Below are 14,839 nucleotides of genomic sequence, written 5' to 3'. Positions count from 1 at the left end.
TTCAGCTCCCCTTTAGGGATTACTTATGTAAATAAAAATATATCAATAGGCTTATAAATCCATCTTTTCGCAATTGTTCATTTTCCAAAAGGAACATATGACATTACATGTCATTTAGCTGATGCTTTTATCCAAAGCGACTTCCAATTAGGTGCTTTCAATCCTGAACGTCCAAAGTCTGGACAGCAAGAACCAAGTGCAAGCACATTAGCTCCAAATAAGCCAAAATACAAAAAAATCACATGTAAGTAAAACTGTAAGAGTACGTTTTAATAAATACTTAGAGAGTTAAACTGCGGTTAAAACAGACGTTAGATTCTGAATTTTACTGGGGACCCATCCGGGGTCCCTTCAACACATTTCCCTTGGGATCCTGGAACCCTTTGAGGACCAGCAGCACCAGTGTCTCCTCCCAGCATGAGGTAACGCCCTCTCCAGTCATGGAGATAAAAGTCTGTTCCTATCTGCTCTGTTCAGCGCAGTAAGCAGTTGATGGACACATGTGTTTGACTACACTGTTCATTCGTGTCCAGCCTCAGCTTCCTGCTCCCATGTTTTGAGCCTGCGCCAGTCGGAGACAGTTCACCATGTCCACCGGGTCTCTCAGCGATGTCGACGACGAGCTCCTGGACGGCATCCTGAAGTTTGGCTCCTCCGGTAAAGAGTCCAACGAGAGCACGGAGGAGAGCTCCAACTGCGAGGGCACTTGCGCGGACGACGCGCCGGGCAAGAAACGGAAGACAGCGTCCAGGAAAACGGCACCCAAGGGTGTGGCACAGCAGGAGGGCAAGCATGTGCAGAGAAACGCGGCAAACGCCCGGGAGAGAGCCAGGATGCGCGTCTTGTCCAAAGCCTTCTCCCGGCTGAAGACAACCCTACCCTGGGTACCAGCGGACACTAAGCTCTCCAAACTGGACACACTGCGCCTGGCGTCCAGCTACATCGCGCACCTCCGGCAGATACTGGCCAACGACAAATATGAAAACGGATATATCCACCCCGTTAACCTGGTGAGACTGGGCTAGAGTGGAGGGGACACCCAGATAAAAGTTTATTTAGCCTATGTTAAAAAAATAAAAATAATAATAATCTGAGTGAGTTAATGTTAAAGTGAAATTTTTTGTCAAATCAATTATGATGTTCGCCTAATTATAATACTGTTTTGTATCTAATGATACACAACTATACATAATGTGTTATGAGATAATGGAATATATAGATCTATAAGGATTCTAACCTGGGTTGCTAGGCCTCATTGGAACCAATGTGACACATGAGGATGTTAGCTTTGTGAAGCAGGTGCACGAGAGGGCAAAGGCAACTATTTCTATATATGCTGCTGTTTTAAGGCAAAACTCAAATATCACCCTTTATGAAGCATAATGCTACGATGAATGAAGGCCTAACATGTTTTGAAATATTGCAGCTTACTGGGCCTTCAACTGTTATTAAATTAAAATACATTAAATATTTGTGCAATTTTCCAAATATTACAGCAGATCTCCAAATAACCATTTAGATTTTTTTTTTTTTTACGGTAAAGGCACTATGCTGCAAAACCATACACTGTTGAGTTGATTAGATACATTTTCAATCATATAATTACACTTTTTTTTTTAAACTCAATGCATATTTCAATTACTGCCTGGAAATTATTATGTTCACCTGAACCTTGCAGGTGATTCATTTACACATAATTGGTATGAATTGTTTGATTTAATGACTTGATGAGCTGCAGTGTGAGGAGCAGTCGGTCCTAACTGGTTGTGTTTTCCTCCGCAGACGTGGCCTTTCATGGTCGCAGGCAAGCCGGAGAACGAGTTGAAGGAGATGCTGAACACAACCCGCCTGTGTGGAACAACGGCGTCGTGACGGAACCAGAAACCTTTGGACGTTTTCAAAAGGGAAAATATGATTTTCCGAGACAATTTAAAAAAAAGATTGTGACTGTAATGCACGTCTCATCTCCGCAGACTTTGAGTGGGAATAACGGAGGGGGAGTATCCCCTGTCCTTCGTTCCCGTATAGAAAAGTTACATTTTATTTAAATGCGTTTCTGTCCCATATCTTTGTCTTTGCTGGTTCAAAGATAAATTGCTTGTTTGTGCTTTAAAGTGCTTTTTTTTAATACTCAGCAGATGCATTTTTTACTCATGCAAGCCTGTTTTGGCGGCTGCATTATGATGGATGGATGTGTCATCTGTCTCAAATGGTTATACAGATTTGTATATAAAATATATTTGTATCACTTTTACACTTTGTGTGTATTGAATGTTATTTTTTTAGTCCGTTTAATTCTGTTTTATTTCCGTGTGTGGGCCAAGGCTCTGACCTGGTAACCCCTCTCTTATCACTCCCCTCCTTCACAATAGCAGAACCTGCGGCTCTCTGTTGTCTCTAACAGATAACAGTGGACGTGGTGGTCATTACATAAACACATTTTTGCCTTCAAAGATTAGTTGGGACCCTAAAATCAGGTTTTCCTCTTGAAGTTTAAACAAGTCCATTTAAGTTTATTTCCCTGCCAATTTCATTGATAAATGGACGAAAAGTTGAAGAAACTGCAAAATAATGTGAGACCTGTAATGAACTAATACAAGCACAATTCCACTTTTAAATATTTTAATGTAACAGGTCACTCAACAACATTAGACCATAGGCCTTCATTAAAACTCTATAGCAACAACAATGCAACTTCACAAGTTTACTGAAACAATATCACTACAAAATGAGTGTTGGATGGTATTTTTAGATATAGCCTAATTAAATTTAGGTAAATTAGTGGTAAACTGTATCATACAGGATTGAGCCAATCATAAGTGAGAAGCTGAGTGGCACGAGTGGAGGTCAGAGGACATTTTAGCCATTTTGAAAGTTGTAGAAAACCTGCGGGACCAGACCAGTTGTTGTAATTCGCCCGGGTTATGACCGCTGTGTTTACATCATACAGACAGTTATTTATTCTCTCTCTCTCTCTCTCCCTCACTCTCTCTCTCTCTCTCTCTCATGGTCCATGCATTCATTGAGCATAACCTGCCAAACACTATAATTTAATTTAATCATATTAAAGGCCATGTTGTAATAAAACACAAAGGCCATTTGTGTTTTAAATCAGAATTGCGTTGTTCTGAGGTAGGCTATGAAACAACTCTTGTATTTTACAAGGCATCTTTTATTTCATGCTATGTCTCCACTTTTACAGGCAAATATTTTAGCCTAATTTACAGCCATTCCACTTCCTATATGAGTGCTTCCGCTTTTAATACTTTGATAACATTTTTCCAATAAAAGCCTACTTGGGAATTTTACTAAAGAACAATTTGCATGCTTCAACAACAAATGGAGGTCTCTCATGCGTCATGGAGATATTTACATTATTGTTGGGGCTAATGTCATCACTTATCAGTGACTGACTAAGAGGAGGGATGTGGCCGACTTTAATTAAACACACTCGTTCACTTCACTTTGCCCAAGCAGAAAGGACAGTAACAAGTAGCCTTTACCAGGAAGGAAGAGTGAGTGCTATAGCAATAAAAAAGAGTCTCACCGACATCTCTTCAAGGACCCTCACCTAATACATCAGCGGCGGCATGGCAGGGGCCTCGCCGCCACCTCAAAGGGACCACCGTGGAGAAAATAAACTTGGCTGCCTCTCTCCTGGGGCCAGCTGCAGACAGCGAGAGAAGAAGAGAGCTAGAGAAAGGGAGGGAGGGGTCTGTATTAGAGCAGGGCCGGGATTCCCATACTTGCTAATTGTTTTGTTGGACCGCTGCCCAAACTGTGATGTGAAAAAAGTCCACGGACTGAGGGGAGGAAAGAAATCCCATTGTGTTCCAGCTGATCCCATCATGTTTTCCATCTGCCCTCGTGCATCCATGCCAATATAAAGTAAGTGATATTGGCAGGGCTGTTTTTTCAGGGGTGACGTGGCTATTGCATTATAATAGTGTGAAAGCTACATTCAACAGTTTATAACATGCATTCCAACATACTTATCTCTCTCTTTCTATACATACTGGTACATATTGGACAGACTTATGAGCCAATAGAGGGACATATACATCTGATTTATGATGGTTTTTCTTTTACTATCCCAGAACTCTCCCCAGGCCACACATCTGTCTGTGTGGGGGACCCAAGACTGCCATCTTCTGGACAAAATGTAAGGTGTTTTAGGGGACATTTTTAGACCTGACAATTAAACTCCAAACACCCTTTTACCACCAATGAGAGTGTTACAGTAACTAACATGTCATTTCATACTGTGAAATGTTACATAAAATAGTCCCTGGTTTGAAAATCCATTGACATTGAAAGATAGAAGAAATGAAAATGAAAATTATAGATGAATCATATTTATTTATTTCAGTGATTATAAAGTCATGCTGATAATTGTAGAGCATGGTCAAAATGATTACTACAGCCTTATATTACACTGACTGAGTAGACTTTCGAAACGCAGTAATCAATTAATTTATTTTCTATTATTTAATTTTGCTGGGTTGTTCCAGATTGTATTAGGTTGGCATCACATTTTGAAAAGCAAGTATGTGCTGGGATTATCAATGATGGCCTTCTCCTCCAGGAGAGCCAAATGTAACTCAGCACCGACATTCAGCTCTAGAGGAACAGCATTTGACAGGTCTGAATGTGATTGTGTTGCAAATTAAACATTATGGAGCTCCCGTTATGAAATAGTTGCACTCCCATGAAGCTCTTTACTGTACGACCACATGTTGTAAATCTGAAATAGTTCACTCCTTTCTGTGGAGCAGTGAAGGAGCCAGTGGTTGGACTATGGGTGCCAACCAACATTGGTGAAGACCATGCTGAACTTTAAGACTGTTGGAGTATTGTAAGGCCCTACACCTTCTGAGTCCGTAAAAGCAGCGTTAAATGCCACCTATGCATTGTCTTCGATGAGACCATCCACCCTGCTCTCAGTAGTGTTCGTCCTGTCCATTACAGATGCCAGCTCATGGTCTTGAGCTGTGTTCTGAGCCTGCAAGTTATCCATTCAGCGTGTTCGGAGCTGCAGCTCACTGTCACTAACTGGCACTCTGGCTTTTATGAAGAAAAACTTGAGCTGTCTGTTTTTTTAGATCAATCCTCAGCTCCACATTTACTTTTTTAAATTTCTTCCACTTGCTTGTCACTAGCATTAAGCCTCGCACTGAGATCTGACAGCTCTTCCAACTGCTACATGTTTACTTTCTTTAGTTCTTCCACTTGCGTCTCGCTGGCTCCCAGTCTCTCCTCCATGGTAGTGTGATCTCTCTTCAGCTCCTCCAGGCTGGTTTTAGTTAGGAGGAGTTCCAACTTCTTATCATCTGCCTGCATCTGTCTGCCTCAGCCTGACTTCCATGTTCCTCAGCTCCACCTTCTGCTTCACCACCACGTCCCTCAGCGTTCTCACCTCCGTCCACATATCAGGGCCGGTGTTGGTTAGGTCATGGGGCTCATCAGAGGGGGTATCAGGGTCCAGAAGTTGCTTTTTATCAGGCAGGTAGTCATGAGGTTGGTCTCCCCTGCTTCACTTGCTTGCAGAGAGAGAACACATGAAACTAAGAGGCAGGGCAGCAAAACCAGCAAAGATAAACCTGCCCTGATTCTCCTGTCTATTAATGCCCCTTCAGCTATATGGGGCTTGGTTACCTTCTTTTTTATAAGTAAAATACATAGCAGACGTCATGAAAGCTGGATCATGTGTTTTTGCTCTACAATTGTAAGAAAAAATAGAGGCAATAAAATAGACAAGTAAAATAGCAATAGCAGGCCAGTCTACAAGGCCACGTGAGAAACCCCAGCTTTACATCATTTAAGATGGCACGGAGATGTTCATTAAAATGTACCTGCTAACAGTATCTGTTTCAACCAGTAGATGGCAGCAGAGGATCCCATATAACGAAAAGTTTTGACCGTAAACAAAAGCAACACAGGCAAAAATAAAGGGGAGGGAGAAGTGAGAAATAAAGAACCATCACATGAATCTTTGAGGATTTGAGGATATTGTAAGATGATGCCAGGGTCTAGCAACTAAATAGGGCACAGTGAGTGGACACACTGGAGCGGAGGTGAGGGTCATGGTTGCAGAGGAGAGAGTAGAAAAACACAAAATTGTGTAAATCTTTTGGTGAAACAGGGCTGAATGTTGTGACCGCTCTGCCTGTTGTGCTTTTTGAACACTTGATATAGTCAGTGGTGGACGTCCGTGTGTAGCTTTAAAGTATGTAAAACCACACTCATCATGCATTTAAAATAATTGCCTGATATACTAACATGACTGAGGTTAGGGAACAGCTGGTAGTGGTGTCAATTTGTATCAGATGGTATGGAAGCCTGGCACAGCGGCCACTAGAGCAGACGAGATGCCAAAGATAGCATTAGGTCTGTGCAGATCACCTACCCATGTTTATTGGCATACCCACTCTGCGTGCGTGTGCGTGTGTGTGTGTGTGTTTGTGTGTGTGTGAGAGATTGTTGGCATCAGTTTGTGATTATTAAACAGAGTACAGCAGGTGTCTGCCATGAGACTTCTGACTTCTTTACGTCATTGCTGGAGCAATCTATGGAGTAAACTAACCATCTTTTTCTCCTTCATTCATTATGTCTACGAAAACTTTTCCTTGAAAGTACACAGGTCAGTTTGGATAAATCAAAAAAACTATTTTTTGTACATACCGTTAATTGTATCGAACCATGTATTTGGTGTGTGATGATCTATAAAGCCATGTATCATGGTTTATACCAATACTTTGAAACCTAATCTATTTGATTGAATGTTTTCTCAGTTCCTTGTCAATTTGAGGTTTATCATTGAGGTGGCTAACAAAACTGCCACACAGGCGGAAAGGAAACACACATTCATTTAATAACTCATTCATTTAATAATTGCATGTTTGAAGAATTATTTTAATACTTGGGAAAATAAAAATGACGTCCTGAAGTCTCTGTTGGTTGCCTGGCAACCTCACAGTGACATGTCAAAAAAAGGTCAATAAAGAGTCTGTGCAGAAATCATTGTTTTTGCATTTTACAAAAAAAGCTAAATCTAATATGTTGATTAATGAGCTTTAAAGGTGCTGATACATTTGGACAGAGCCAGGTTAGCTGTTTCCTTTGATTCTAGTCTTCTTATCAAACTCTTTGCAAAAAAAAGACCAACTTGTATTTTATATTTGATGTTTTTTGTAGAAATAAACTTAAAAGCTTTGCAACTTGTTTTTGCTGTTGACGCATTAAAGTGTAAAAATGATGCCACAGCCTGCCACTTGTCATAGTCAGATCAAAGCTCAGAAAACTGACACTGGCACACATAGCTGTTAGGTAGACAAGTAGAACAGATGGATATCCATCACTGCGTGGGTGCTTTCAACCATTCTTCTCCTCCTGAACTATTATAAGGGAAAAACAATAAATGTCACTGTGAAATGTTTGTTTCTCGAGCCTTGAAGTACAGTACTTGCTTGCACACACAGATTTATGTAGCCTGACGTACTTCACATTCAGCAGACTGTGAAGGAATTTGACCTAAACACGGTGGCTGTCAGCCCAGGCTTTAGTGATTATGTTACAATAATTGGAATCACTAATATGGACAAGCAGGCACCTAGAGGCCACCAATTCTACAATGTAAAGGAGACAAGAAAACAAAAACAAAAGGCTATTTCATTTGCAACTGTCCTTTAGGCCTAGGTATTTGATATATGGAAGACTGAGGATAGATGATCAACTTTACAACAACATGGTCAGTTGCCTGCAAAGAGAAGTAGTCATTTTACTCAAAGTCTTGAACTTCTAATCTTATAAAATACAATATTGTAATTGGATGGTTTAGGGCTTAGGGAGTGTTTATAGTCAAATGCAATTTGGGATCAAAAGAGCATACAAAGGGTAAACACACACACACACACACACACACACACACACACACACACACACACACACACACACACACACACACACACACACACTAAGAACAGTGTTAGGAAAAGGAAGGGGCGCCTGACTAAATGATGTTTTCCCAGGTGGGCACAATTACCTGTGTGGTGTGTGTGTGAGTGTTTCTGTGAGTGCATGCACACGAGCCTCTGAATGTGTGTGTCTGTGTGCGCATTAGAATTATCTACATGTTGTTTTTAGAAGATTCTGGTCTATTACAATTAGGAAGACATGAATCAAAGTCAGACTCCACTTACAGGTAGAGAACCATCAGCTGAGTGGCGGAGAGTCAGACAGTGTCCTGATGCTTTTTCTTATTATTACCACTTAAAATAATACTGTGCAGACAACTATGATACCTAAACTGCGTCCCGGGTTTATTGAACAAGTGGCTATTCATTCGCGGTTAGAGCAGAGCACTCACAAAGCCAGCGGGAGCAGGAGGATGATGGGTCACTGCATAGGGGAGCAGAACACTAGCTCTCACTGTTGAGTCATGGAGTTTATGAGAAGCCGAGGCTAATCCTTAGTGAGTCTGTGTTCTTGGACAAAAAAAGCCAGTGCCAGTATATTTGTGTGTAGACACACAACGTGTGCAGGATTTCACTGAGGCAGTGATGCAAACACCTGCTATAGAGCTTATCAAATCGGTGAGTTTGTATGTGTGGCCTTGTGTGTGCCCTTGTGAACTGGCGAACATGTGTCTCATTATAAGCTGAAATCACTCACAGTTGACTTTGTTTATTTGATCTCAATTAAGCCTCTGCCTCTTCCCACATGGAAATTTGACCAAGACTTTAAAAAAAAAATAGAATCCGCTTCTTCTATTAATTTCAAACAGTGTTCCAACGATTGTGGTGAAAATCCCAAAGAAACAAATTTGTCAAAACTGTGCCCGCCCTGATGGCTGTAACAACATGCCATTTGAATCCACTCCACCAAAACGAGAACACCTCCGAATACCGAGCACACATGGGCTCAATTATTATCCCAAGGAATTCTGCAAAAAGTAAAGTCGGCAATAAGGAAAATATTCCTCTAATCTGGGGTCTTCCTCAAGCTGGGTGTGAAGGAAATTTAGGGGGTCCCCGTTTTAATTGGGTCCAGATTCGACCACCCTATTGAAACGGCCTGGACAGTTTTTTAAGTTGGGTTATTTTGTTGGAAGAAAACCTTTTGGGTTGTACGTGAATAAATGTCAGATTTTTCTGAGGGGGTTTCTGCAAAACCAGATCAAACTGCCCCAGTGTTATAGGAAGCAGATGGACAAGACCAACGAAAGAAAACAGGGAGTCCCACAAGAGAGAGGTTCACAGTGAATTACAGAAAGAGTTAGCATGACAGGAGAAAATGTGAATGTGAGAAAAAAGAAAAATTGCCCTCAAGTCTCAGCCTTATCAATCAAAATGTGTGAATGCAATTGAATGAATTAAACTGTTTACAGGACAGTATGAGTATATTGTGATCACTTACTTTTTAATGAGTTTAACATGCAAAGCTACACGTTTAATACCATGAAAAACCACTCCACACACACACACACACACACACACACACACACACACACACACACACACACACACACACACACACACACACACACACACACACACACACACACACACACACACACACACACACACACACACACACACACACACACACACACACACACACACACACACACACACACACACACACACACACACACACACAGGGAATGGAGAGACACAACTCACAACAGCCCTTTTCTTCCAATGACAGCTCTGAGAGGCCGCATTGATAGGAAAAGAACAGTACTACAGTACACATAGCAATAGTAGGGTGAAAATTGAATGACTGGCAAATAGAGATTAAGAAAGACAATTTTTTCCTGTTTAATAAAAACCTTAGTATCTTCATAGCACAATGTTCTCTTAAGCCTTGTAATTCAGAGTAACATCGTAAAATATAACCATTTCCAGTACAAAGTCCAAATAGTGTTGCTTCAAAATGTATACTGTATTTGTTGAAAAAGTTAACAGTAGTCTTTACAACACAATGATGTTCAACTGTATCAGAATCCATTTTCTGTGCAAATAAGTGTACACACATATCCAAACCATGAAATAAAATCATAAATAAAAATATTAAATAGAAAGACAAAGAATCAAATAAATGTACTCCACTTTCTAATGACACCATCATGTAGTTTTCCTTTAATATAATTATATTTCATATTACTTTCATCCCATTCCCTTTCAGTCTTGGTTTTAGTAAATTTACGATCTACTTGTAAGGATAAAAGGCATGATGAGTCACTAGTAACATTTAGGCATAGAAAGTTATAGTGTAACTAATCTGATCATGTTTGCTTGTTCACACACTGTGATACAACATGTCCAGTACACATCCCTTCCACTCTGACAGCAGGCACTAAAGATACTAAATCACATTTTATAAACTGTCATAATTTTCAGCACAAATCTCCCCTTATCTAAGCTTTCTGATAGAGTCAAGTCAGTCTTGTTAATAGGGCCAAATTATCTGGCACAATTAATTATAGAAGGGCCTTTTCATAGTCTATAATATTCTACTCATTAATTTTCATTCTTATAATATTCACTCAATGAGCAATCCTACTTGCCCACTCTGGAGTTATGACCTTATGGCTGCTGCTTGGCTCTTCATTGTCACTGTTAGCAGCAAACTAGACTAGTGGCTGCTGCTGAGGAGCTATGAGAAAAAGGTTTGATTCATAAACATTAAAGCTTTAGTGCGTGACTTTCTCATATAAATGAACGTCCGTTACATTCAAGCCATTGCCAAATGAGTTCTTACACAACTAATTAAGACTATCAGTTCTACAAAATTCTCAGTATTTCTCAATATGGCTCAGAAACGCGTGTTGGCCGGCAACGTTTGCTCTTTAGTGGGCTGCATGAATGTAGCCTAGTCCTAGAGAACGGTGGGCTGCAAGAAAAAATATGAATGAAAAGAGAGGGCTGCAAGTGCAGGCTGCCTAGGGACAGCTTCCATGATATATTTCAACTATGATTTTAACCCAGTACCGGGACCAGCCCATGGTGCTCCCAATTTGCCAATTCAGCCTTGTGATGTTCTCATTTGGTTTTTACAATAACCAGACGTTGGTTGAACTATTGGTTTACTTTCCTGTGATACCATATTCAGGCCGGTCTCATACATACAGCCGTTGACTACCGATAACTGACTGACTACCTCGCGGGCTTAGTGCCAAAGTTATATATACCACATATGACGCAGTCGTACCACAATATGTCGCTGTCGTAAACATCATACTAATGTTGTAAACCCTAAACATTACAGGCCTGAGTACATCTGAAAAAATTGCATCCCATTAATATAAATTTTACTGGTTGAAACTAAAAAAAAATAACAATGACACTTAAGAACTTACAAAAGCACACAATTACAAATTTTACAGTAACTACTAATTGAAGAATTGTGATGGTGCAACACATGCACTATCACGTGTGATGCCTCAATTCATGTGCAAATGAAGTGATCCAATACCTGTGTGGATAATTGATGTGTTACTGTAGAGTGTAGACAGAAAGCAGCACAGAGGGCATCAACTCAAACACTGAACAGTATAGATCAGAAATGACCTTGTTTTTCCTCGCTACAGTCATGCCCTTTAACTTCCAGTCAATGGGACCTATCTTTTGAAATAATATGAACGGGAGTCAACAAGAGACAATAATACATTTTTTGGTTTGGTTTGAATTAAGCCATGCATTTCACAAAGTGTGTAAATTTAAAAGATAATTTCACATGTCAAGAGATAAACGATATGACGTAAAGAAGTGTGAGATTCTTCAGTGAACTAAATCTCTCGTCTCGAACATTACACATCACCAGAGAAATACGGCTGTCTCCTTGACGAGCTTTACCCACTTCTTCCAAGACAAAGGCAGAAGTTTCAAAAGAGGTAAAAACCATTATAAATCAGGTCATGTTTCAATGTGGTGACATCTGGTTATGATGTTTTTTCCCATAGCATTTTACTTAACTATCTTGCAACAAACTGTGATATTCTTGACATGTAAAAATTGTTTTTACTTTGAAAAACACATGTGTAATCCAAGGTATAAGTTGATCGGGACCAGAAAATAGCTTGTCTTTTGCCATTGGCCACCGTTTTTTTCCCCTCAAAAATAGGTCCCATGGAGGCAAATAGCATGAGCAGGAGTTCATTTCTCTATTATAAAGTTTTTTTTAATTACTCAAAACTCATTGGGTAAATGAAATCGATCGCATGAATAATTCATATTAATCACCTTTGGTAAACATCGACAGTAAAATTTGTGCAAAGCACAGAAGAGTAAAAATTAAGGAAGCTTTTGTAGAACGTTAGCTGTGTAGCACCGTTTATTTTACCTCCCCAAAACAGGAACAGTTTGCAGACTGTAATGAGACAGGAGTCAACGGTACAAATACGTCTTTTGAATAAACTGTGTGAAGTTACAGTGACTGAGCTTACAAAACGTACTAGCTATAGATAGAGAGCTCCCCCTCTTTGGCAAAATAGCATTAGCACGGCTACTAGTTAACAGCCGCTGACTCGCCAGCAAATAGTCCCCGTGTCGCCACCTTTTTGTCGAGTAGATGAATTTTTGTGTGTCACTTTCTGGTGTGACAAGGCCTTAGGATTTTGGAAGAAAGACACCTCTAAAAGGTGAGACAGTAGAAATAAAATTAGGAATAAGCAGTTCTATATTCTCAAGCTACTTTTATGAGGGAAAGAAAAAACTCTGTTGTTCACACGATTACACTATACTATTTAATAAAGAAGCACAGTGGGCCATCTTCTCTCGTTTGCCAGACATTACACAGATGTATGAGTCTATAGGTTTTGAATGTACTTATGTGTACATGAGGGCCAGCAAGACCGAGGGACTTTTACTAGACCCCACAAGTTGAGTTTCATCAGCGTGCAAGAGTGCTCTGTCTGAAAGAAAAACACAACATTCACCCTCCCTCTCCATCCCGTTCTCTCTAGATGCCATTTGTCCACCTTGGTACTCTGATGCCCTTCCGGAGAGCAGGGTATCAGCTTTCTTCCCCAGCGGCCCCCAGCTCCCTCCATCATGCATATTTAATGGACACACTCGTGCAGCGGACAAATGATTTTTATTTTTGACAGGGGAGGGTTGGCTCCAGTTACATAGGGATGAGGAGGGAGAGAGCGAGTGTGCACAAAGAAGAATGTACACACACACACACACACACACACACACACACACACACAAGACCAAGAAGGAAAGTCAAGAATGACCAAGCTATCCCCTAAGTGCTTGAAGACAATCTTCTAAACATTCATATAGACAGCCTTATTAGACCATATATCGCTCACACACACACACACACACACACACACACACACACACACACACACAAACTTGGATTATGATGGGCTGAAGTCCAGGATGATGAAAGAGGCAAGAAACCCACCAAGGCCTTCATTAAACCAGGATTAGATCCAGTCTAAACCCATTAACTCTGGCTTAAAACCACTTTAATTCCAATCAAATCAGAATTAGAAGTCACACTGTGAGACTATGTGCATACATTGTGACAGTTGGCTGTATGTTAAACTGTCTAACCATAATCTCTCCTGCTGGCGCTGTCCCTGATTAGTTCGTAACGAGAGGAGAGCTATCAAAGAGTACTCTTAATATAAACTACAGTATTACCAATACAGGTATGTTCCCTTTCATTTGAGCTGAAGGGAGGATATATAGATATAGGGCAACACATAGGAAATTAAAAAAAATAGTTCAACATTTTGGGAAATGCTTGTTGTGTTTAGATGAGAGGATCTTCTGCCTACCAAGAAATAGCTCTGCACATACAATCTCAAATTGTCAAAACAATGTTTTAATTAGGGAGCTTAAGAGATTCTGGTAGGCATATTTGGCCCTTTAGGACAGAGCCAGGCCATTTTCCCCTGTTTCCCGTCTTTATGTTAAGCTAAACTAATTGCCTGCTGGCAGCTTCATATATACTGTACAAACATGACAGGGGTATTGATCTTCTCATTTAACATAAGAAAGTCAATAAAGACATTTTCCAAATGGTCCAACCATTGTGAGTTGACACTAAGATCCAAAGTAGGAACAAATGATGTGTTTTGAGTAAGATTTGACTGAAGAGAAAGAGTTTCTGAGACGTTTGAAGCCCTCACATTTAATTTATTATGTATTCTAACGCAGCTTTTTTGAAGACTGATTAGTTTTGTAGCAAGTCTTTGGAAATTAACAAAGTTAAATCTATCAGAAGGCTACAATACTTTATATGATTATTCCTTAAACTGAAGCCTGCATAAAATGTTGAAACATAAGTTAAGTAATTGGAATTTGTTAACTTTCCACATTTTGAGCGAGGAAATAATGGAGAAGGAGTAAACGTTAGACAGGTTAGCTGAAAGAGCATTCCCAGGTGTGACCACAACATTCCCTCCACACACTCCACAAACCACTATGTGTGTGTGTGTGTGTGTGTGTGTGTGTGTGTGTGTGTGTGTGTGTGTGTGTGTGTATATATGTGTCTGGTTTGTAGATCTTAGCCAAACTGGAGCTGAACTTCATTCCTGCAGCCAATAACAACAACTTCAAGCGTGCACACATCCAAACACAGACTTGGTTAAACACATTTCCACTCAGAGAGGTGACAAGTGAGGGTAAAATGATTTTCAGTTGAACAAAATTTAGAGTGGCAAAGTTGCTTGAAATGCCCTGTCAGCATGCAACGTTGGGAAGTGGGTGTGTTTTGGGTTGGGTCGTGTGAGTGAGTTTGTAACAATGAACGTATGTGAGGCTTTAAAGCTTTCCTGTCGGTATGTAAGGACATTAGCTCAGCTTCACCCCCCCCCCCC

General features: G+C 40.3%; 1 protein-coding gene across 1 annotated transcript; it reads left to right on the top strand.

The window, feature by feature from the left end:
• Positions 1-454: 454 nt before the first annotated feature.
• Positions 455-2,254, top strand: tcf21 (transcription factor 21). The gene is made up of 2 exons (XM_034900065.1): positions 455-1,010; positions 1,783-2,254. Exons 1-2 carry the CDS (start codon positions 588-590, stop codon positions 1,870-1,872), a joined length of 513 nt encoding a protein of 170 aa, XP_034755956.1. The 5' UTR covers positions 455-587; the 3' UTR covers positions 1,873-2,254.
• Positions 2,255-14,839: the final 12,585 nt, after the last annotated feature.

This window comes from Etheostoma cragini, chromosome 18 (genome assembly GCF_013103735.1).
Source record: "Etheostoma cragini isolate CJK2018 chromosome 18, CSU_Ecrag_1.0, whole genome shotgun sequence".
Taxonomy (NCBI): domain Eukaryota; kingdom Metazoa; phylum Chordata; class Actinopteri; order Perciformes; family Percidae; genus Etheostoma; species Etheostoma cragini.
The sequence above is the reverse complement of the archived record's forward strand: the minus strand, read 5'-3'. Positions and strand labels throughout refer to the sequence as shown.